This window comes from Papio anubis, chromosome 16 (genome assembly GCF_008728515.1).
Source record: "Papio anubis isolate 15944 chromosome 16, Panubis1.0, whole genome shotgun sequence".
Classification (NCBI taxonomy): Eukaryota; Metazoa; Chordata; class Mammalia; order Primates; family Cercopithecidae; genus Papio; species Papio anubis.
The window spans coordinates 52,709,991-52,736,185 of NC_044991.1; the positions used below are offsets into that span (position 1 = coordinate 52,709,991).

At 42.7% G+C, this 26,195-nt stretch overlaps 1 protein-coding gene across 6 annotated transcripts in view; it reads right to left on the reverse strand.

Moving 5' to 3' along the window:
* The window catches only part of SHLD1 (shieldin complex subunit 1), a 110,173-nt gene that overhangs the window by 58,935 nt on the left and 25,043 nt on the right, over window positions 1-26,195 (reverse strand). The window contains exon 3 of one of the 6 annotated variants that reach the window (XM_017944988.3): window positions 6,730-6,993. The exons of the other annotated variants lie outside the window; for them this stretch is intronic. Coding sequence (XP_017800477.1) covers window positions 6,962-6,993 — 32 coding nt within the window. The 3' untranslated portion in view covers window positions 6,730-6,961. Of the gene's footprint in view, window positions 1-6,729; window positions 6,994-26,195 lie in introns of those variants that run through there. 6 annotated transcript variants of the gene reach the window in all.

Genomic DNA, 26,195 nt, shown 5'->3' on the forward strand with positions numbered 1-26,195 from the left:
TCTCAAACTGTCTTTTTCTCAATCCTTTGACTCCATCGGACTTTGGCACCCCCACGACCTGGTGTTAGGTCTGATCACCCCAACAGTATTTTTAGTAGAGACAGGGTTTCACCATGTTGGCCAGGCTGGTCTCGAACTCCTAGCCTCGCGATCCACCCACCCTGGCCTCCAAAGTTCTGGGATTACAGGTATGAGCCACCGAGCCTGGCCTTACATTTCATTTTATACTCATTTGTACTATTTATTTTTATAATTTTAAAAGAAAAGGATGACTAGTGCTTTATCATTAAAAATAGGCTAACCTTATCACAAGTGTCACAACTATGATACGTATACCCAACTGGGGACCTTCATCCAAAGACTAGTAGTAGTAAGTCTACAAAAAGAAGAGAGATTTTCTCTTTCTAGCTCATTGCTTGAAATCACTTCTTGTTTCTAGGGAGCATACATTCTGAGGCTATATTCTCCAAAAGGAAGAAGGGTACCACTTTTCCAACAGTGTTAAAGGCATTCTAGCATTAATGTCTTGCCAAATTGGGAGATTCCACAGAAATATGTCCCAGTGACTCAGGAGGCTGAGGTGGGAGATCACTTTAGCCTGGAAGTTTGCAACCAGCCTGGGAAACACGGCAAGACCTCACCTCTACAAAAACATTTAAAAACTTAGCCAAGCATGGTGGAACACACCTACAGTCCCAGCTACACAGGAGGCTGAGGCAGGAGGATGGCCTGAGCCCAGGAGTTCAAGGCTGCAGTGAGCTATGATCGTATTACCAAAAGAGAGCAACATCCCCAATTCAACAAAAAAAGGAAAAAAAGAGAAAAAGGAAGAAAGAAAGAGAGAGAAAGAAAAGAAGGAAAGAAGGAAGGAAAGGAAGGAAGGAAGAAGGAAGGAATGAGAAGAAAAGAAGGGAAAAATAAATATGGTTGGTAACTTACGAAACTGCTTTGAAAACTGGGATGGGTACTATGAGAAATTTTCAGAAGTCAGGAATTTATACTACATTTTCAGGTTTTTAAAAAATTAGGATATAATTGTGCCAATTTTGAATCACAATTCAAGCATAATCACACATGGCCAAGAGCTGCCCTCAGCCCAGCACAAGAGAGGCGTACCAGGCAAAGGTCACCCAGGAGGGCACAGCCTCAAGGCTCCAGCTGAAAGTAGCGGGCAAGGGCCTGGCTCACAGCTATCAACCAGCTGATTTCTAAGCCATTGCATTGAGGAATAAAATGAGAATTCAAGGCCAAGATTGCAGGTACAGGTTACAAGACCACTCATTCAGTCTTCGGTGCTAAAATCAAGTCCTTCAGTGGAAATACATAATACATGGCATTCTAGTGGAGAGGGTGGTGACAGAGGGCTGGCAACCATCACTGCCACCACTCTGCACCATCCCCCACCCCACATTACTCTGTTCACATCCCTTGGGTGCACAGAAACAACAACACAGGATGTAAATTAGAAATGTTGGTATCTTAACTGATCAGCACATCACAGGCAGCCAGGGTGATTAACAAAGCCAACTCTCCCTTTGTTCTGCAATGACATGGTGATACTGAATCTCTATGTCCATGGCCAGAAGCAGGCGCCACTGCCCTCAACAGCTCCTGGGACAACACTGTAGGCCTCTGCTCCACTTCTATCAAAATTCTATTGTTTGGTTTATTTTAGGTTAAGCCTAATTTCTTCAGAACTTGGGAGGTAGTTTATCAAAACGGCATGCCTGACTGGTAGGAGAGGAAATGAACACAAGGCATTGATTGCAGATAATCCACTTCCCCACAGTAATATAGGAAAATGATCAGTGCTTCAAACCGTCACAAAGGATGAGGTAAGTGATAGAGGGAAAGGAGACAAGCAAATGTTCTAGTTTTCAAATGGAAGGAAGAAGACACAATCCACAAATCCATATACTGTGGACCATTAGCATGATGCTTAAGCAACAGTTTTAAAGTTTGGGGGTAGAGATTCTCACGTCACCAACTATGTGTCTACTCATCAGGTAGATATTATTGTCCCCATAAAACAGATAAAGAAACACCAAGTAAAAAATTATAAAGCAGCCAGGTGTGGTGGCTCACACCTATTATCCCAACATTTTGGGGGGCTGACGCAGGAGAATCACTTAAGCCCAGGAGTTCAAAACTAGCCTGGGTAACACAGCAAGGCCCCATTTCTAAAAAATATTTTAAAATTTAAATTAAACAAAATTTTTAAAGTGATAATGCCCTTCAAACCCCAAAGGCTGTGCTTTCTCCCCATTCAATAGAGAAATGGAGGTCACCAGATCCAGCCATCACTCCTGCCATATTAAACACAAATTTAGGCTGGGCACAGTGGCTCATACCTATGATTCCAGCACTTTGGGAGGCCAAGGAGGGCAGATCACCTGAGGCTGGGCATTTGAGACTAGCCTGGCCAAAATGGTGAAACCCTGTCTCTACCAAAAATACAAAAATTAGCTGGGTGTGGTGGCACATGCCTATAATCCCAGCTACTTGGGAGGCTGAGGCATGAGAATCACTTGAACCCATGAGGCAGAGGTTGCAGTGAGCCGAGATCACGTCACTGCACTCCAGCCTGGGAGACAGGGTGAGACTCTGCCTCAAAAAGCAAAGCAAAGCAAAGCAAAACAAAACAACACACAAATGTAGTCAACAGTTGAAGCATTTACATTCCTATTTTGTTGTCTGCCCCAAATAATTTACCTTTCTCTTTTTTAAGAAATTGAAAAATGTACCACTTATAGAATGGCCTAATTTCATAATTTAAACGAACAAACAAAAAGGGTTAGGGGCCTTTTTAGGAGCACAGTGGCTCACACCTGTAATCCCAGCACTTGGGAGGCCGAGGTGGGCGGATCACCTGAGATTGGGAGTTCGAGAGCAGCCTGACCAACATGGAGAAACCCCATCTCTACTAAAAATACAAAATTAGCCGGGCATGGTGGTGCATGCCTGTAATCCCAGCTACTCAGGAGGCTGAGGCAGGAGAATCGCTTGAACCCAGAAGGTGGAGGTTGCAGTGAGCCAAGATCACGCCATTGCGCTCCAGCCTGGGCAACAAGAGCAAACCTCCTTCTCAAAAAAACAAAACAAAATAAAACAAACGAACAAACAACAACAACACCCAAAGGATTAAGGCATTGATTGATAAAGAAGATTAAGGAGAGGAACACAGCATGTTACTGCAGCTTCATGACTGTTAGACCAAGAGTTGAGCATGAAGGTACAACCCTCCTAGGCCAAGATAGTATTATTCTTCTGGGAGACAAAAAGGGCATTTGGGGTTAGTATTGTAAATTCTTGTTTTTCCATCAGCTGGTCACCGTGGAATGCTGCCAGGCCTCCTGTTGCCTGGACTCCAAGATTTCCTGTTCAGGGCAAAGGCTTTATTTTGCCACCAGCACACAGTTCTGTGTTCGGTAAACAAACTGCTGGGGTCTTTGAATATGTAGAATCTCTTGGGTTGATTTGCTTTCTCCCTTGCCTTCAAACACTTCAAGTTTTCGAAGTCAACAGGAAACATCTCATGCAAAATTGAACAAGAGGCTCCTTCTTCATGTAAACTTCTGTTTGATGCACAGGCATAACTTTCCATGCCAGTCCTGAAATGGAAAGTGGCACTGGCATTCATGATTAGGTGACAAAAATGAATGATGGCCACCTTTATCAAGTACAATTTCTGCAATGGAATTTCTGGAGTACATATTATGTACATATTATGTTAGGCCATAACTGAAATGTTCTTGTACGGTCACATATCCAGTCAAAGATAATGAAAGATCACAGGATGTGGCAAACCCTGAACAAATAAAATTAGCCTTCAGGTGCCACAAGGTCATGTAAAAAACACATGGGAGCTAGATTTTCTTTTTTGTGTTTTTTCTAGATTTTTTTTACAGTATACTAATGTCTTATAGTAACTGTATATATATAGTTTTTTTGCAATATATAAATGTCTTACAGTAACTATATATACATATATAGATCTATAGTAAGTTACTATATATAGTAAGTTATTCTCTCTATATAGTAAGTCACCCTATATATAGTAACTTACTATATATAGTAAGTTATATATAGTATAGTGTATAGTTATATATCATATATAGAGTATATAGAGTATATATACTATGTAGTATATAGAGTATATATGTATATATAGTAACTTATATATAGTAACTATATATAGTAACTTATATAGTAACTTACTATATATACACTATATACTATATATACACTATATATACAGTATATATAGTATATATACTATATAACAGATTACTCTGTTCTATATACTGTATATACTATAGTGTGTATATAGTATATATAGTATATATAGTATATGTGTATATATAGTAACTATATATACACTATATATGTACACTATATACAGTATATATAGTATATATACGATATACAGTATATATGGCATATATAGCATAGTATATATAGTATATAGTGGTATACTATATAGTATATATAGTGGTATACTATATACTATATATAGTATATATGGTGTACTATATACTGTATATAGTATATATACTATAGTATATATAGTGTACATATATAGTGTATATAGTTACTATATATAGTATATATACTACGGTGTATATATAGTAGATATCATGTATATATAGTAACTTACTATATAAGTAAGTTACTCTATATATATAGAGAGAGAGAAAGTCCAGCTCATTGCAACCTCTGCCTCCTGGGTTCAAATGATTCTCATACCTCAGCCTCCCAAGTAGCTAGGATTACAGGCATATGCCACCATGCCCAGCTAATTTTTTTTTGTATTTTTAGTAGAGACGAGGTTTTGTTGTGTTGGCCAGGCTGGTCTCAAACTCCTGGCCTCAAGTGATCTGCCCGCCTCGGCATCTCAAAGTGCTAGGATTACAGGTGTGAGCCACCGCGTCCGGCCATACAGTAATGATATTGATCTAGTCATAAGACTGAATAACTTCCTTAATGACCAAAGGGGCAGAAGACAGGCCCTCAACCTCCAAATAGCAAGCCCACACCACCTGCTCTTTCCTCATTCTTGGTTGGTTTTTTTTGTTTTTTGTTTTTTATCTTTTTTATTTTTTTGAAGCAGTCTCGCTCTGTGGCCGGGCTGGAGTGCAGTGACACGATCTCGGCTCACTGCAACCTCCACCTCCCGGGTTCAAGCAATTCTCCTGCCTCAGCCTCCTGAGTAGCTGGGACTACAGGTGTGTGCCACCATGCCCAGCTAATTTTTTTTTTTTAATTTTAGTAGAGACGGGTTTTCACCATGTTGGCCAGGATGGTCTCGATCTCTTGACCTTGTGATCCGCCCCTTCAGCCTCCCGAAGTGCTGGGATTACAGGTGTGCGCCACCGCAACCGGCCCTTGTTTTTTTTTAAATGTTAAATCTAATGCCTAGAATTCTGGAGACTCCCCTGAAGCCACAGGCTCCCACATTTGGGAAAGCTTTCATTCTTTCTATCAGATTTTCAAAAGGATCTACAAACTGGGCTTGGTGGCTCATGCCTATAATCCCAATGCTTCAGGAGGCTGAGACGGAAGGATCACTTGAGGCCAGGAGTTCAAGACCAGCCTGTGCAACATAGTGAGCCCTTGTCTCTACAAAAGAAATTTTCTAAAAAATTAGCCAGGCATGGTGGTATTCATCTGAAGTCCCGACTACTTGGGAGGCTAAGGTAGGTCAGATAGAGCCCAGGAGTTCAAAGCTGCAGTGAGTTATGATCACGCCACTACACTCTAACCTGGGTAACAGAGCAAAACTTTGTCTCAAAAAAAGAAAAAGAAAAAAAAAGATCTGCAATCAAATAAGGTGAAGAACAAATGTGTTCACAAGGCCCCCGGTCTTCAGGAATGCTGGATTGAAATACGGCCCCTCTTGAGTTGCTTATTGACTGTATATTAAAGGCAAGAATAAGCCCAGGACAGCGAGAAGGTAAGGCCGGGACTGGTAATCAAGCCAGATGGAGCCAGAGCAAGATGGAACCCATTTAACACTTTGTCTTGGTCCTGGCCCTGCAGTGAGTGACAGAGAATTCTTGGTATAATCATTAAAAGAAAGCTCAAGAGGCCGGGCACAGTAGCTCACGCCAGTAATCTCAGCACTTTAGGAGACCGAGGTGGACAAATTGCTTGAGACACTGGGCAATGTGGCAAAACCCCGTCTCTACAAAAAATACAAAAATTAGCCAGGCAGGATGGTGCATGCCTGTAGTCCCAGCTACCCAGGAGGCTGAGGTGGGAGGATCACCTAAGCCTGGAGGTCTAGGCTGCAGTGAGCCATGATCACGCCACTGCACTCCAGCCTGGGCAACAGAGACCCTGTCAAAAAAAAAAAGGAAAAGAAAAAGAAAAATAGGAAGAAAGGAAGAGAGGAAGGAAAGAAGAAAAGAAAGAAGGAAAGAAAAAAGAAAAGAAAAGAAAATCTTAAGAACCTTAAGTTCTCTTTTTGCCTCTATAAGGCAGTAGCAACATTCAAGATTGGTGGCTGGGCCAGGCGCGGTGGCTCATGCCTATAATCCCAGCACTTTGGGAGGCCGAAGTGGGTGGAGCACTTGAGGTAAGGGGTTTGAGACCAGTCTGACCAACATGGTGAAACTCTATCTCTACTAAAAATACAAAATTAGCTGGCCTGGTGGCACACACCTGTAATCCCAGCTATTTGGGAGGCTGAGGCAGGAGAATCACTTGAACCTGGGAGGTGGAGGTTGCAGTGAGCCAAGATCGCACCACTGCACTCCAGCCTGGGTGACAAGAGTGAAACTCTGTCTCAAAAAGAAAAAAAAAAGACAGTGGCTGTTAAGTCCCGAAACAACTAGCCCTCTGACAGCCCAAATAATGACTGAGAAATAGACCATAGTTTTTTTAAATAACTTCAATTTGGGAGTTGTTTGTTACCACAGCATAATTCAGCCTTCCCTGACGCACAGTCTTTCAACGATGCTCAAAATTTCTGATCCATAGTGATCACCTCTTCTTCTTTTTCAGGAGATATAGACACAGACAGACACACACACAGACACAGACACACACACAGGTATAGATACAGATAAAGATAGATTTATACACAGATGTAACTTTTTTCTTGTCATTTCTTAGAGTTTGAGGTAGGAGAAAAACGATGGAACTGGTGTGCCCTACAAGTCACCTTGATCCAATCTCTGTATATAAATTCTTTTTTTATTTTTTCAAGATGGAGTCTCAGTCTGTCGCCCAGGCTGGAGTGCAGTGGCGCAGTCTCGGCTCACTGCAACCTCCACCCCAGGTTCAAGCGATTCTCCTGTCTCAGCCTCCCGAATAGTTGGAATTACAGGTGTCTGCCACCATACCCAGCTAATTTTTGTATTTTTAGTAGAGGGTGGGTTTCACCATGTTGGCCAGGTTGGTCTCGAGCTCCTTACCTCAAGTGATCTACCCACCTCGGCCTCCCAAAGTGCTGGGATTGCAGGCGTGAGCCACCGTGTCCGGGCCTATAAATTATTTAAATACAAAAAATAAATAGAGGTTGTAAAGAGCCTTTAGAGAAATCTCACAATTTGAATTTGGAAATATACAGAGAGAAAAGGTTTTTGTAGGAAAAGAGGCACAAATGATGTATTGGAGTATAAAAAGCAATGTGCTTTGTATGAACTTCCAAGACAGCATGGGAAGAATCTTTGCGGTAGCTCAGGGTTTCTCAGCCTTGAAACGATTGACATGTTTGGGCTGGAATTCTTTGTTGTGGGAGAGGGCTGTGCCGTGCATTGTATCATGCTTAGCTTCATCTCTGGCCTTTATGCACTACATGCCAGTAACACTGCCCCCTTCCCAGTTGCAACAACCAAAAATGTCTCCAGACATTGCCAAATACCCGCTGAAGGACAAAATCCCTTTCATTTGAGAACCACTGCTCTAGCAATAATCACGTATGGACTTAAACCCTCTCTTACAGAATTGGGTCACATTTTTCATTCATAAGAGATTAGCTGTTTCATGTTTATGTACTGACACAAGTTTTGTTCCAATGCCATACAACTGTGTCCAAGACAAATCAGTCCAGGTTCTAATGTTTAGGTCAATGATATCTCACCACCTTTTATAGAATTAGTTCCAGGGCATGAATCTTGAGTTTGTAAGTATCCTTTTAAAAGACTTACACTTCATGAAGGCAAATTGAAAGGAATATGGTACTGACCCTATAGTAAGAAGGCCATTCTCTATATGCACATGCCAATCTCTCATCAAGACCTGAGTCAATTCCTTCACTCTTTGAATTTGAGCTGGCCTGTGATAACAGAAGGCTGGGCGCGGTGGCTCACACCTGTAATCCCAGCACTTTGGGAGGTCAAGGTGAGCAGATTGCTTGAGCTCAGGAGTTTTAAGACCCGCCTGGGCAACATGGCAAAACCTTGTCTCTACAGACAAAAAAAAAAAAAAAAAAAAAAAAAAAAAGAGCCAGGCGTGGTGGTGCATGTCTGTAGTCTCAGCTACTTGGGGGCCCAAGATAGGATTGCTTGAACCTGAGAGGTTGAGGCTGCAGTGAGCCAAGAGGTGCCAATGCACTACAGCCTGAGGGACAAAGTGAGACCCTGGCTCAAAAAGAAAGACAGAAAAAAAAAAAAAAGAATACAACAGACGTGAGGCTAGCCTTTGATTTTTTATTTATTTATTTAATTAATTTATTTATTTTCTGAGACAGAGTCTCGCTCAGTCATCCAGGCTGGAGTGCAGTGGTGCGATCACGACTCACTGCAACCTCCGCCTCCCAGGCTCAGGTGATCCTCCCACCTCAGCCTCCTGAGTAGCTGGGACTACAGGTGCATACCACCATGCCTGGCTAATTTTTGTATTTGTATTTTTTTGTAGAGACGGGGTTTCCCCATGTTGCCCAGGCTGGTCTCAAACTCCTGGGCTCAAGCGATCCACCCACCTTGGCCTTCCAAAGTGTGGGGATTACAGGCAGGAGCCCCCACAACCGGCTGAGGCTAGCCTTTAAGAGAACTGAGAGTTTCTACTTTTCTTCTCTTGGAAGGCTCACCCTTGCGACTTTCCCTCTCAGAACTCAGCCACCATGTTGTCAGAAGCCTGACATGGGCATGGAGAGACCATAGGTGGCCACTTCAGCTGACAGCCCAGCTGGGCTCCCAGCTGATGACTAGCATCAACTATCAGCCACGTGAAGGAGCAGCCTTGAACATTCCAGACCATTCAAGCCCCCAAGTGACTGCAGCCCCAGTCAACATCACATGGACCATAAGAACCACTCAGCTGAAGCACATCAACCCACAAAATTGTCAGAGATAACATAATGGTTGTTGTTCTACACCACTAAATTTTGTAGTTAGGCAGCAAGAGATAACCAAAACAAGGCCTCTGATTCAACCGCTGTTGATGACGGAGAACAGAGGGTCATATCTACATGTGTAACAGGCATAGAGCCTAAGCAGTAGCCCAGGAAATAGTGAACAAAGAGGCCTGGGACACTGGCAAGCCTAGGACTGCAGATATCAGTGACACCAAGTGACTGGATGTTCATGAGTAGCAAAGGCATTATAATGTGACTTGTTAAACAAGTTAGACATGTCTCCAGTCAAATATGATTCCCTAAAACATACAATTTTACATGCCCATCACTGTGGCAGATACTATAATACTGTGTCTAGTAGGTAAGGGACAGTGTGCTGGGACTGGGACTATATGGGACTTCACATGTATTCTTCTTCTTCTTCTTTTTTGAGATGGAGTCTAGCTCTGTCACTCAGACTGGAGTACAGTGGTGTGTTCATAGCTTACTTGCAGCCTTGACCTCCAGGACTCAAGCAATCCTCCCATCTCAGCCTCCTGAGTAGCTGGGACCACAGGCATATGTCACCACGCCCAGCTAATTTTGTTTATATTTTGTAGAAGCAGGGTCTCACTATGTTGCCCAGGCTGATCTTGAACTCCAGAGCTCAAGCCATCCTCCTACCTCAGCCTCCCAAAGTGCTGTGATTACAGGCATGAGCCACTGTGCCCGGCCCACATACATTATTCTTAACCCTCACGAGAGTATAAAATGTAAGCATACTAGTCACTCCCTCATTCCCCTCTCCCTCTTTCCTTTCCTAGCTCCTCTCCTTCCCCCTTCTTTCCTTTTTGATTTTCTTTATCAAGAAGGGTAGTTTTAAATTTTTTAAATCACAGCATACATTGTTAGATGAATAAAGCTTCCTATCCATTACTTTGGAGCAAAACATAGAATCCAGAGCTCTGTGTCTGTTTTTCTTCCAATTCTTCCTAATATGCTGAGAGATATTCAATAACACTTCTCATTTTCCTGGCTAGTTACAAACAACTTCAGCTTCTCGTGCCTGTTGAAGGTTGAGTTAATGTTTGAAAAGTGATATGCTGATTTACAGTCTAAAACTGTAGACTGTAAAACTGCAGCCAATTATCCTTTAACTCACCCTCTCCACCTTTTTTTTTTTTTTTTTTGAGACAGGGTCTTGTCCTGTTATCCAGGCTGGAGTGCAGTGGCGCAATTATGGCTCACTGCAACCTCTGCCTCTTGGGCTCAAGCAATCCTTCCACCTCCCTCCAGAGTAGCTGGCACTATATGCGCACGCCACTCTGCCTGGCTAATTTTTCGTATTTTTTTGTAGAGACGGGGTTTCTCCATGTTTCCCAGGCTGGTCTCAAACTCCCAGACTCAAGTGATCCACCCGCCTCAGCCTCCCAAAGAGCTGGGATTACAGGTGTGACCCACTGCGCCCGGCCTCGTCTCCCCCTTTCTAGCTCACTCTGAAAATGTTCCAAATTCAAAGTTAGGGAATTAGCTATGGGTTTTAAAGCAGAGAAAAGGCAATGGAAAATCATAGGGTGCCCTTCATATATACCACAAAAGAAAAAACTCTAGAGGAGCAACGCAAATCATACTTTAGCAATGATCTGTTTCTTATTATGATTTCTCTCTGCCTTTTTATAATAATATATTAATAATATTAATAACTATGACCAATAGTTCAATTAAAAATACTTTAATTTTGAGAGTGCTCACAGTAAGAAAACTCTGAGGTCTTGTAATAAACAGCTATAAAAATGTTTCCTCTAAGATCTGATTAAAATTTGGATTATTGCTTTTGCTTTGGTAAATATATAACAACATTCTAATTTCTCTTCCTTAAGTAATGATTTCTAGCACCACCCAGAATGTAATAGCTTCAACAGCGAATCTTTATATAGAGAATTCTGACATGGAGAAATAAGTAGATATCTGCTCTTCCCTGAATAGATGATATTTTCTTTCTTTTTTTTTGCGACAGAATCTTGCTCTGTCGCCCAGGCTGGAGTACAGTGGTGCAATCTCGGCTCGCTGCAAGCTCTGCCTCCTGGGTTCATGCCATTCTCCTGCCTCAGCCTCCTGAGTAGCTGGGACTACAGGCGCCCGCCACCATGCCTGACTAATTATTTTGTATTTTTAGTAGACACAGGGTTTCACCATGTTGGCCAGACTGGTCTCGAACTCCTGACCTCAGGTGATCTGCCTGCCTTGGCTTCCCAAGGTGCTGGGATTACAGGTGTGAGACACCAAGCTCGGCCATCACTTTGTATTTTAAGTTTACATATCGTATTTTCCCAACTAGACCATCAACTCCATGAGCACAGGAATCCTGTGTTCTCAGTGATTTATATCACCCTCAATCTGTAGCATGGTACAGAGAAGATAATTTTAAAAACAGTCTCATTCATTTCACTGATTAGACGTCTAATAAACATGATATCTAATACAGTCTCACAAACATGGCTTTGCTTAAAGACACCCCAGATTAACAGGGATCCTTCATCATAACATTAATTGTAAAAGACAACATAGGAACACCTTTCAAATACAAATCAAAGCACTTTGCAAATAAGAAGGCATCTGTTGACAAATATACATGACATTCACAATGAAGAGATTATATAAGAACAGGATTCGATAATTTGCCTAAAATTATATCCAAAGTTAGCAGAAAACACATATTTTCATAGCTAATGCTAAGAAGTAATTCCATAGATACTTTTGGTCAGTGTTAATACGAATAACTTCTCTGTAAGAGGCCTGTCTCAGGAAAGGTCACTTTTTTGCCTCGTACTGAGCAACATAAAGACGTGGAAGTCTTAGACTCCTGAAAAGAACTCAAGAAAGTGAATCCAGAAACCAACCCCAATAGCAGCACTAGTTATAACAGCAGCGGTTGTAATGACAGCTAGCCTTTGCTAAGTATACTCAGCTCCAGGTGTCTCACTCAATCCTCATGACAGCCTACGAAGCAGATAGTGTTATCGTGCTCATCTTATAGATGAGGAAACTAAGTAAGAGTGAAGTGCAGTCACTTGCTCATGGTCAGAAAGCTAGTAGGTTTAGCTAGCTATAGAATCAACATCAAAACTCAGATCAGTCAGACTCCAAAACAAACAAACGAACAAACATAAAATGCAGAATGTAATTTTTTTTTTTTTTTAAGTGAGGGAACATCTAAAACCAGAGAGAAAGGGGCCTGGCATGGTGGCGGCTCACCCCTGTAATTCCAGCACTTTGGGAGGCCAGTGTGGGCAGATCACCTGAAGTCAGGAGTTTAAGACCAGCCTGGCCAACATGGTGAAACCCTGTCTCTACTAAAAATACAAAAAAATTAGCCAGGCATGGTGGTGTGTACTTATAATCCCATCTACTCAGGAGGATGAGGCAGAGAATCACTTGAACCTGGGACAAAGGCTGCAGTGAGCCGAGATCGTGTCATTGCACTCCAGCCTGGGCAATAAAAGCAAAAGATAAAAAAAAAATACCAGGGAGAAAGGAACACAATGATCAAATAAATAACACTGAGACAACTGGCTTCCATTTGGAAAACAATAAAGTGATCATCTTGTTTCATACTTTACCCTAAAATAAAGACTTCAAAGTTGAAAATTAAACTTTTAAAAATACTAAGAGGTAGAGGTGCCTATTTATATAATCTTGGCAAGCAAGAATGATTTTCCTAATATTATGCTAAAGCAGAAGCACTGATTGATAAACCTGACTATATAGGAATCTAAAATCTCTATACATCAAAAAAACCTGCAATGTGAGCCACCGTGTCTGGCCTAATGTGGAATTTTAAAAGGCAAGTTGCAGAGCAGCATGTTTTTATTACAGGTTTTTTGTTGTTAAAATCTATGCATAAACAAATGTACTAAAATACATAAATTTACATGCACATATTTATCCACACTAAAATATATTTATGGGTACATCAAAAAAGAATACACACAGACCTCCAAACAGCAAAAACAATTCCAAGGAAAAAAAAAGTTGGAGGACTAACACTTCCTGATTTCAAAACATAGCTACAGTAATCAAAACAGTGTGGCACTGTCATAAAGACAGACGTGTGGACCAGTGGAACAGGACAAAGACCCAGAAATAAACCCTCATATGCTCAAATGATCTTTGACAAAGACGCCAAGACTACTCAGTAGGGAAAAGAGGGTCTCTCCAACAAATGGTGAGGGGAAAACTGCATATCCACATGCAAAAGAACAAAGTCGAGGCCAGGCGTGGTGGCTCATGCCTGTAATCTCAGCACTTTGGGAGGCCGAGGCAGGCAGATCACTTGACATCGGGAGTTCGAGACTAGTCTGGCCAACATGGTGAAACCCCATCTCTACTAAAAATACAAAAAATCAGCCACGCATGCTGGCACACGCCAGTAGTTCAGCTACTTGGGAGGCTGAGGCACATGAATCTCTTGAAACCGGGAGCCAGAGGCTACAGTGAACCCAGATCATGCCACTGCACTCTAGCCTGGGCAACAGACCGAGACTCTTTAATTAAAAAAAATAAAAAATAAAAAAAATTAAACTCCTAGAAGAAAGCACAGAGGAAAAGCTTCATGACATTGGACTTGGCAATGATTTCTTGGATATGACACCAAAAGTACAGGAAACAAAAGCAAAAATGGGCAAATAGAACAACATCAAACTCAAAACCTTTTGCGCATCAAAGGACACAACCAACAGAGTGAAAAGGCAATCTACAAAAAGGGAGAAAATATTTACAAATCACCTATCTGATAAGAAGTTCATATCTAGAATACATAAAGAACTCCTACAACTTAGTAACAAAAAAAACCCAATTTTAAAAATAGGCAAAGGATTTCAATAGACATTTCTTCAAAGATGGTATGCAAATGGCCAATGAACATGTGGAAAATATGTTCAATGTTACCAACCATCAGAAAAATGCAAGTCAAAACCACAGTGAGATATCACCTCACACCCATTAGGATGGTCACTATCAAAAAAGTAGAAAATAACAAGTGTTGGCAAGGACATGGAGAAACTGAATTGTGTATTGACTTATAAAAGTGAACTGTATTTTTTTTTTTTTTTTGAGAGTCGAGTTTTGAGAGTTCTTTACATATTGTAGAAACTAGTTCTTTGTCAGGTATGGGATTTGCAAATATTTTCTCCCAGTCTGTGGCCCGTCTTTTCATTCTCTTCACATGGGCTTTTGCGAAGCAAAAGTTTTTAATTTTTATGAGGTCCAATTTATCAATGTTTGGCTATTTTTCGATTCTATCATTTATATTTTCTTTTCTTTTCTTTTTTTTTGAGACAGGGTCTTGCTCTGTGGTCCAGGCTGGAGGGCAGTGGTGCAATTACGGCTCACTGCAGCCTCGACCTCCAGGACAATAGCGATTCCCCCAGCTCAGTCCCCCAAGTAGCTGGGACTACATGAGCGCACCACCACATCCAGCTAATTTTTATAGTTTTTGTAGAGATGAGGTTTTGCCATGTTACCCAGGCTTGTCTTGAACTCCTGGGCTCAAGTGATCTACCTGCCTCGGCCTCCCAGACCGCTAGGATTACAGGTGGGAGCCACTGAGCCCAGCTGACTTGCTTCTTTTTATAACTTTTATTTATTTGCTAAGATTTTCTGGTTTTTCATTGTTTCAAGAGACCTTATAATTGATTGTTAAGGCATCTTTATAATGGCTGCTTTAAAATCCTTGTCAAATAAGGTATTTCTCTGTTGCCCAAGACGGAGTATAGTGGCACAATCATAGCCCACTGCAACTTTGAACTCCTGGGCTCAGGTGATCCTCTTGCCTCAGCCTCCCAAGTAGCTAGGACTAAAAGTGTGTGCCACCCTGCCTGGCAAATTTTTTTTATTTTTTGTAGAGACAGGGTCTTACTATATCTTCTAACGTGGTCTCAAACTCCTGGCCTCAAGTGATCCACTCGTCTCAGCCTCCCAAAGTGCTAGGAGTACAGGCGCGAGCCACTGCGCCCAGCTGTGACTGTCTTTTTTTCATTCAAGTTGTAATATTTTGGTTCTTAGTATGACAAGTGATCTTTGGTTGTATCTAAACATTTTGTCTATTACATTTAGAGAATTTTGGTCCTATTGAAATCCTTTATTTTGGCCATGTGTGGTGGCTCACGCCTGTAATCCCAGCACTTTGGAAAGCCGAGGTGGGTGAATCACCTGAGGTCAGGAGTTCAAGACCAGCCTGGCCAACAGGGTGAAACCTCGTCTCTACTAAAAATACAAAAAATAGCCAGGCATGGTGGCAATGCCTGTAATCCCAGCTTCTTGGGAGGCTGAGGCAGGAGAATAGCTTGAACCCAGGAGGCGGAGTTTGCAGCGAGAGAGATCGCGCCATTGCACTCCAGCCTTGGCGACAGAGCGAGACTCCATCTCAAAAAAAAAAAAAGAAAGAAATCATTTATTTTAGCATGCAGGTCCTGGCCTACTGTTGCAATTGTGGTTTCAATGAAAGTTTAATTTTCAGTGTTTTTGCTGCTTTTTTTGGTCTGTTTGATTTATCTGGAACTGCTGAGGTTTCCACAGGCCCCTGCTGGTGCTGCCTGAAGGAATGGAAGATGTCTCCCCAGGCCTCATCCTCAGGGTATGGGAATCTCTTGAGGAAGAAGATTCTCCCTGGGAGGAGGAAGGTCCCTGGGTTGGGCTGTCTGATGTAGTGGGATCCCCTCTGCCAGTGCCCCCACAGCTCCCCAGTGAATATAGGCAGGCGAGGGAGGCTCTGGCCCAGGAGAACAAAGAGGCTTCCCAGGCCAGATCATTTGTTGAACTGGCAGAATCCTCCCACATGTGCGTGCTTGCCACAGAGCTATCACTCAGCAGGGGAAGGAAGTCCCAGGCCCTCTGAAGGTGAGCACTTCCTCTGGCTACTTAGTGGTCTCCTATTAATCTCCCCCTCCCGGGGGCTGGGCTTTCCTGGTCATGTTGGATAGATAACCTGTCAGTCCTGGGGAGAAGGTACTGGGCCACCTTCTTGTTGCTAGGTTGCAGGTTAGGATGCACCGGGTCTGGGTCACCTTCTTCAGTTGTGTAGGAGGACAGAAGACACTCAGACACCATATTGTTCCTCCAGTCCTGGGACCCCAAACCAATTCACCTTCTTACTAAATCTCCAAGTTCTCCTTTGGTTGCCTCTCACATTTCCAGGGTTCATAGTTGCTTGGCATGGAAGAACAAGGAGAAATAGTTCCATGCCATCTTATTAGATTACAAGTCCCAAAAGTTTGTTTTTTTTTTTTCAATTTTGTGATTACCCTTTTTTTTTCTTCTTTTTTCTTTTTTTTTTTTTTTGAGATCAAGTTTTGCTCTTGTCGCCCAGACTGGAATGCAATGGTACAATCTCAGCTCACTGCAACCTCCACCTCCTGGGTTCAAGCGATTCTTCTGCCTCAGCCTCCCTAGTAGCTGGGATTATAGGTGCCCACCACCACGCCCAGATAGTTTTTGTATTTTTAGTAGAGATGGGGTTTCACCATGTTGGACAGGCTGGTGTCGAGCTCTTGACCTTTGGTGATCTGCCCAGCTTGGCCTCTCAAAGTCTTGAGATTACAGGTATGAGCCACTGCACCTGGTCAATTATCCTTAAATGGTACTATAATTTCATCAAAAAAAGTAAAATTTAAATCCTTCGGTCTTTGCCAAAAAAAAAAAAAAAAATCACAACGTTTATTGGCAAATGTATAAAGAAAAATCGAGACATCACTTTTTTTTTCTTTTTCTTTTTTTTTGAAACGGTCTCACTCTGTCTCCCAGGCTGGAGGGCAGTGCCTCAATCTCAGCTCACTGCAACATTCGCCTCCCAAGTTCAAGTAAATCTCATGCCTCAGCCTCCCAAGTAGCTGGGATTACAGGTGCGTGCCACTATGCCCAGCAATTTTTTTTTTCTTTTGTATTTTTAGTAGAGACAGGGTTTTTACCATGTCGGCCAATCTGGTCTCAAACTCCTGATCTCAAGTGATCCACCTGCCTGAGCCTCTCAAAGTGCTGGGATTACAGGCGTGAGCCACTGAGCCTAGCCAAAAAATTAGACATCACTATTCATGTGTGTATTTTAGCCTGAAATCAACCCAGCTGGATAAATGAAAAAAGATCTCAAATTATATAATGCATGTGCAGTGACTACACCTAACAGTGGTGACCTTAAGAGAAATTACCTTCTTGGATTTCAGTTGAGTAAAATAATCTCTGAGAACTTTTAATTCTAGCTCAAGTAGGCACAGAACTCTGCAAAGAATAAATGAGAAAGGTTTAACACACATCTGGTACGTTTAACTTCTTTTTCTCAGTGAGGCGCAGGAAAGTATAAAAGGTAGCCACCAGAGGGCAGTAGACTCAAACACTGCCTGATCCAAGAAATTGCCAGGCACCACCTCCAGGCCTAGGCTCAGAGCAGCTCTCTGTGTATTATTGGCTAAAAACATGCATTATTATTTTAACCAATTTTTCCTCAAACTCTACTTCTAAAATGGTGTTGGTCCGTGAGTCATTTCCTCAACTTATTTATACTGCACTTAACAATCCCTAATATTTTCCAAGAGTTCTTTGTAAAAGAAAATTCTGGACAAAACAACTACTGAATATATTACGAAGAAATAGGGGTATATCCATTTGCTTGTTTTTTATAATTTATTTGTTTAAAGTATTTAATTTATTATATAATTATCATTTTAAATTTATTAAATGAATTATTTTATAATTATAAATAATAATTAAGTAAATTATTATTATTATTAATTTAAATTTGCCCCTCAATTGTATTATTTTTAAGAAGGAAAAAACCTCACATGCTTAAAATACAGAATACAGTTTTCTTAAGAAAACAGCTCTGAAAGCAATTTAGGGGTATTCTTAAAGCTATAATTCCATGCATGGCTATTACAGAAATATTTGCTAGAAAAAGAAACAACTTCACTAGGAACATGCTTTCTTCCTGATGGGGAAACGCAGGAATAGTATTCTATTCTCAGTACCATTATATCTCCTTACAGTTGTTCTCTTCTCTGCTGTTTTCTTTTCAAGGAAAAAAAGCCAGGGGCTTTTAAGAGAGACTAGTTGACTTTCCAATCAAGAGTTAAACAAATCTGCAGCGCTTATATAATAATATATGCTTTTAAACTTAGAAATGTTATCATATTATCCTACACAGATCACACACGGCTTTAAATTTTATGATAATGTTACAAATGGATGAGCAAGGCACTGTGATAAATACTTGATCTCCATTTTTAAACCGTATCAAGTTTCACTTATATGTGTTTTTCATGTATTCATTCACCAGCCTTTACTGAGCACCTACCATATGCTAGGCACTGACCGATCCTTATTCTCTACTCACACCAGGGTCTGGGTGTAGCAGGCAGCTGCTGCAGGCACAGGGCAAAACATGAACCTGGCCAGTCAAACATGGGGGACCCAGGAATTCACATAAAAGTCTTTATCCTTAAAAGTTATGTTCTAATAAGCTGGGTGTTTGTAACTTCAAGCACCTTACCAAAAGCCAACTATCAAAAACTCCAGGGAGCTAAAAGGTTGGCCAAGGGCAGCCACTCAGCTGACAAACAGCAACTTCAGGGCAAAGAGCCAAGAATAAGAAGAGTTCTGGCACCAGATGAGAAAACTTCTTCTGGGTAGAAAAGGTGATCAAGGGCTTCATTTATTCCAGCAAAGAGAGTTAAAATTCCTGACTTGTTTTCTTCCCTGGGTTTTCACATAAGAAGTTGTATCCTACCTGGTGTGAGAAATTTAACTGAGAAGGCGATGCCTTTGTGGGGACCAAGGCCCTTGGCTCCTGGAGGTTTGTTGAAAATCACTGACATGAGGCAGATTGATTGATGGGAGAAAGGCATACAAATTTATTGAATGTGTATACACCGAAGGCTTCAGAATGAAAACCCAAAGACACAGGGGAAATTGTCCATTTTTATGCTTAGGTTCAATAAACGATGGACTTTGTTGTAGAAATATAATTTTCATATTTCTGCAACATATGTAGAAATATGACTTTCATATTTCTATAACAGCAGAAATAGCAGTGTGGCCAGTAGGCACACATGAGAGGATCCTGCCAATTCAACAAATGATCTGGCCTAAGAAGCCTCTTTGTCTTCCCGGGCCAGAGATTCCCTTCCCCTGCCCACATTCACTGGGGCAGCTGGGGGACGCTGGCAAAGGCAACCCCACTACATCAAAATGTAGAAATATGATTGAACACAAAAGGAAAGATCTGATGTTAATAGATTCAGTGGGGAGCCCAGCAAGGCCTGTCTGTCCAGATTCTTCCTGGCCTCTCTGAGCAGCACTCCTTCCTTCGGGGTGTGGGTCAGGACCTTCTCTGAAATGGGGGTCTTATGGCCTAGAGTCAAACAAGGCAGGTCAGATAATTTTTCTTTCTTTCTTTTTTTTTTAAATTTAAAAGAGATGAGGTCTCATTCTGTCACCCAGGTTAAAGTGCAGTGGCACGACTGTAGCTTACTGTAGCCCCAACCTCCTGGGCTCAAGCAATCCTCCCACCTCAGCCTCCTAAGTACCTGGGATTGCAGGTGCATACTACCATGCCCAGTTGATTTATTTTATTTGTAGAGATGGGGCCTTGCTATGTTGGCCAGGTTGGTTTCGAACTCCTGGTTTCAAGCAAACCTCCTGTCTCGGCTTCCCAAAGTGCTGGGATCACAAGGGTGAGCCACTGCACCCAGCCAGACAATTTCTTTATGGCCAAGTTTTACCCAGACAGGCAGAGGAAAAATTAGAGTAATATTTTTAGGTTCTATGGCTAGCTTTGGAGAAAGGGGGTTCTGGTTTCTATGACCCGCCTTGGGGAAGAGGAATTCTAGCTTCTATGTCTGGCCTTGGGGGGAGAATGAGACTGAGATACAAGAGGGCAGATAAAGGTCAAAGGAAAACTTCTGCTTCTGAGGCTGCTGCAGAGACCTTCGTTTTGGGATATTGCTTTCTGAGCCCCAACACCTTCTCTCCAGTTAGTGCACAGGTAGTTCGAGCTTCTTCCACAACAGGAAGATGGGAAAAATGGAAGGGAGAGCTCAGTGGACAGTGGACACAACAGTGGTCCAGGGGACCAGGAGTCACAGTCATCCCGACAGGGTACTGATATCGGCCGGCTTGAAGATACTGAGTTAGTAGAAAGATGCTAGCACAGACTTAAAGAAGTAACTGCAAATATTTAAAGCTTAATTCCTTTTTTTTTTTCGAGACGGAGTCTCGCTCTGTTGCCCAGGCTGGAGTGCAGTGGCATGATCTTGGCTCACTGCAACCTCTGTCTCCCAGGTCTAAGCAATTCTCCTGTCTTAGCCTCCCGAGTAGCTGAGACTATTGGTATGCACCACCACATCCGGCTAATTTTTGTATTTTTAGTAGAGATGGGGTTTCACAGAGTTGGCCAGGCTGGTCTCCAACTCCTGACCCCAGGTGATCCGCCCACTTCAGCCTCCCAAAGTGCTGGGATTACAGGTGTGAGACACTGCGCCTGGCCTAAAGCTTAATTCTTAATGCATAGTATGTAATCATACCTAGATGTTTGCATTTCTTTAAAGTTCTGCCTTTGCAATCAACCTGACACAGGTCTGAGTCTCAGCTTTCCACCAATCTGTGGATAACATTAATATGAAACGAGCCTCTCTGAAGTTCTGTCTCCTCATGGGTAACAAGGAGATCATAATAGGATTTACTTATTGGGTGTGGCTGTGAGAATCAAAAGAACAACATACGTAAAATGCACAGCACAGTGCCTGAAATGTAAGTGCACAACAAATGGAAAAACCATCCATCTTTTGGTCTTCCCTTGTGTATAGTCTTTATCTTATAAATACACAACAGTGAATGAAACTAGAGACGGTGCCTGTTTGAAATGGGGGTCTTATGACCTACAGTCTTTGGGATTGACTATTGTAATCGAGTTGTTTCCTTGTATTTTAAAAAGACACAGCTGAGTAAAAAGTCAGATGAACGCTTACATGAAAAAGCCCTTGAGGGGAGTTATCAGGCCAGAACATGAGGTCACACCTCTGTGCACCCGGACTTGGCAGATAAGTGCCCTGGAGGTGTGGCTTGACACAGTAACATGGCCAGTTTTTCAACTCAGTTGGGATTTCTGTTTAAAACTGTGACTGCAGGCAAAGTACACAGAAGTAAATAAGCCTTGTCCCCCATAGCACGTGCCCTTGAAACTTAAAAGTGAGGAACAACGAGAGATGTCACAGGTGGCAGATAACATTCTTGAGCTTTTAAAAAGAATTCTATTATCATCCTCTCCAATGACTATTTAATGTGATACATAATTTAGCAGTATGTATTGAAAGTTATAGAGAACTATACTTTTTTATTTTTAAAGAAGGGATAGAGAAGTTACAGTTACAAAAGTCTGCACAGAGGGTCACCCAGAAAATAGGAGTTGCCAGGTTACTACACGACCTTGGGTGATTTTCTTCATTATGCTGGGATTCGACTTCCCCATGTGGAAAATGAGAGTATTAGCTGAGCTCAGTGGTTTTCTTTCTTTCTTTTTTTCTTCTACTTTTTTTTTTTTTTTTTTTTGGACAGTCTCGCTTTGTTGCCCAGGCTGGAGTGCCCCTGGCGCCATCTCGGCTCACTGCAACCTCCGCCTCCTGGGTTCAAGCGATTCTCCTGCCTCAGGCTCCTGAGTAGCTGGAATTACAGGCTCATAACACCACATCTGGCCATTTTTTTGTATTTTTAGTAGAGATGGGGTTTTGCCATGTTAACCAGGCTGGTCTCGAACTCCTGGCCTCAAGTGATCCACATGCCTCAGCCTCCCAAAGTGCTAGGATTACAGGTTTGAGCCACCGCACCCGGCCACTCAGTGGTTTTCGAACTCCTCCTGGTCCTGGCACCCTTTCTTTGGATGAATGCTTGCCTGGATGCATAAGGTAGAGCATCCAGGGCCCCACAAGCTCATGACCCCACTCAATCTCAAACTTGTAGTTCCTAAAGAGCTGTGTGGAACCACCAGCTCAGAGACTGTAACCTTCTCTAACTCTATGAGCCTTCGTCATATATGCTTATGGTTTATCCTTCACACCCCAGGCCATACAATTAAAATTCACTGCTGCCTTCTAACAGCAGCATGCAAAGAGCTCAAAATCCGATTTTGGAGCTGAAAATTCAGTCTAGATAGCTGAATCTGCATAACTCAATCTAGGAGGCTGGGCTTGGTGGCTCTCGCCTATAATCCCAGCACTTTGGGAGGCCAAGGCAGGTGGATCAACTGGGGTCAGGGGTTTGAGACCAGCCTGGCCAACATGGCAAAACTTTGCCTCTATTAAAAATACAAAAATTAGCTGGGTGTGGTGGCAGGCTCCTGTAGTCCTGGCTACTCAGGAGGCTGAGGCAGGAGAATCCCTTGAAACTGAGAGGCGGAGGTTGCAGTGAGCCGAGATCTCACCACTGCACTCCAGCCTGGGTGACGGAGAGAGACTCTGTCTCAAAAAAAACCAAAAACAACAACAACAAAAAACCCCACATCTAGGAAGAGGCAACAAAAGCAGAGAAGCACTGCCACACAGAACACCCAAACTTTCCAAATAAAGCCCAGCCAGTTAGTATCTGCTAAAATGTACCCCACTGTGTCCTCAGTTATTTCTCAGGGAATTGGCTCAATAACCACTGTTCCCTTCTTTCCTTTCCTCTCCGAATCTTAGGTCCAGTCTAGTGACTGGGTATTAGCCACTAGGTTGGATATCACTTAATGCACCTATAAAATGTCTTTCGCATTATATATATATCTAAAATACACCCTGACTCCTATTTTAAAACTATAACCACAACACATCAGGAATTCAACAACCAGTATATAAATTTTATTTTGAGTTTTTTTTATCTAAGAGCTTATAATTCATTCCTTTTGGAAATAAAATTTTATAGAATTACAAAGAAATATGAATTATAGAGAGGAAGACAACAAACTTTTTTTTACTCTTAAAGATTAAATTCCTTGGATGAAATGCCTAAATACATAAGTTATAAAATGAGCTTTGAAGACTGGGATGTTGACAGATTCCCAGAATAAGACTAAAGGTGCATTAAATCACTATTTACTTTAAACTTATAGCTGCCTGCCAGCTATGGCCTTTAATCATCAAAGACTTATTGTGTTTAACATTCAATTTGCTGTATACATGCAACCAATTTCCCCGACACTGCTCTTAGGCAGAAGTTCAAGTTTGAGGAAAGGGCTGATATTTCCTACATCTGTATTGTTAATGTCTAACAACGACTTCAGAGAAACTCCTTGTCCTATTTTAGAAAGTACCTTGGATGCTCTCCAGGACAAAGGTTCCAGAGGGCGCAGGTGAGATATGCCACATGAGCTACCCAGAGTTTATCAAGCTCCAGCAGTACACACTGGGCCTTCGGGTGACCTTTGTGATCTTGCTTTTGAGAGGTTTAACCAAGATCATGTTTCTTAACTCAGCTCTTCCATTCTGCATACCCTATGCTTCCCTTGAGCCAATCAGCAAAGGAGAAAGAAAACAAGTATCTAACAGGCAGCGTGTTCAAGTCCAGCAACAAGTCTGTACCTGGGACTAATTAATGGATTCAATTCAGCCATCTCTGGAGTGGACTGGAGTTGACCAGGGAGGAGGGGGCACATTCCAGAGAGGGGAACAATGCAGCTAAGACATTAACAGTTGGCTCAGCCTAAAAGCAAGCCCGACAGGACTGGCAGGCCTGTGTTAATGTGCAGTTGGACAGCAGCAGGGGCCTCTATTCAGCTCGTGTGCACCTGTACAGCCGTGCCAGTTGCTGAAATATTGCAATACTGCTGTATGGTTGTTAAATATTTTGAACAAATATCCCAGGCAGCAGATTACACAGAGTCCCGAAAACAAGGCAGAGGAACTTTTTGATTGGAGCTGGCAGGAAAGAAGTAGTGTAAGATTGGCCAGGTGTGGTAGCTCACGCCTGTAGTCCCAACACTTCGGGAGGCCAAGGTGGATGGACGACTTGAGGTCAGGAGTTCAAGACCAGCCTGGCCAACATAGTGAAACCCTATCTCTACTAAAAATACAAAACATAGCTGGGCATGGTGGTGGGTGCCTGTAATCCCAGCTACTCTGGAGGCTGAGGCAGGAGAATCGCTTGAACCCAGGAGGCGGAGGTTACAGTGAGCCAAGATTGCGCCACTGTACTCCAGCCTGGACAACAGAGCGAGACTCAGTCTAAAAACAGAAGTAGTATAATACGACATCTCAAAGGGGCCTAAACAGAAGAATGTTATGGGAAAAGGTGTTCCAGGAACACTCTATATTTTTCTTTCTTTAGAAAGAGGGTCTTACTCTGTCCCCCAGGCTAGAGTGCAGTGGTACGATCATAGCTCACTGTAGCCTCGAACTCCTGGGCTCAAGTAATCCTTCCACCTTTACCTCCCAAAGTGCTGGGATTATAGGCATAAGCCTCTGCACCTGCCCTCAGGAAGACCTGTTTGGCAGCAGCAGGTCTTCTGCCATATCTCACTCGGAAGGGCTGAGGGGAGGATTTCATAATCCCGCACCTCTCTTAAGTGAAAAGTTGTTTATTTTACCGGCATTTCATGAGGAGTGGCTGGGTGGGAACTTCAGGCCAGATGGACTCTGTCTTTATTAGATATATATATAGCCTCGTTTTACCCATTTTTAGCATACTCAGACTGGAATGACTAAGGCTTTTGAGGTTTTTCTAACACTCTCAGATTCTTATCAACCCAACAGTTTTCTGGAAAGTGCTCTTAAGTCTCATGTCCTTGCTACTAATTCGCTCCTCCAGGGCATGAACAGTGATGCGGCAGTTGGGCACATAGCATAAGGACAGAGAAGCGTCCATCCAGTTTGGCTCCTAGGGACGATCACTGGCATCTGAGTAAGGGCAGGCTTAGACCAGAGGGGAATGGAGGTAGAGGCCACGTGCCTGGGAATGAGGAACAATCCTGAGATGAAGAAGTGAGAAGGAGGAAGGCAGGCAGCCCCTTCGAAACGCTTGGCTGGGAAAAGCGGGGCAGGGATAGGCCCAGAGTCAGAGGCAGCTGCAAGGTGAAATGGGGAATCCTGTACCCAGGTTAAGCTTAAGCTGGGCCCATGTTCTTGTAACTGGGTTTTGCAGTGGTCCTTGTTGCATCCTAAATCTAAGGTCACCCTTCCTTGGCCTACTACTCTTCCAGGGGTTAGAACTGTGACGCTGACTCCAGCCTGGAAGCTGGGACCTTGCTACCCACTGAGAAGCCACCTGCACACTGCCTGCCACCTGCCTGGATTTCTGGGTATTCTCTCCAGCGTGCCTGTTGCTGGGCTGTGCTGTGCCACCAGAAGACTACACCACTCCTCCATTGTGAACCCCAATGCCTTGCCAACTGTGTGTCTGGGTTTTGACTGAAGAGTTTGACAACAGATGATATGACTGAACTCTTACGGTCAAGCCAGGTGCAGTGGCTCGCACCTGTAATTCAGCACTTTGGGAGGCTGAGGTGGGCAGATCATTTGAGGCCAGGAGTTTGAGACCAGCCTGGCCAACATGGCAAAATTTTGTCTCCACTAAAAATACAAAAATTAGCTGGGCATAGTAGTGCACACCTGTAATCCCAGCTACTAGGGAGGCTGAGGCATGAGTGTCGCTTGAGCCTGGGAAGCAGAGGTTGCAGTGAGCTGAGATTGCACCACTGTACTCCAGCCTGGGTGACAGAGCAAGACTCTGTCTCAAAAAAAAAACAAACAAAAAAAAACAACAAAAAAAACCCCATAAATTGTAAAAACTATACCAAGTTAATGAATCCTAATGATCAAAGCTTGGCTCTATTTCACCCAGTAGCTGGGGAAGCCAGGTCCCAAGTTTACCCTTAGACCCCCATTCAGCTGTAAGCAACCTG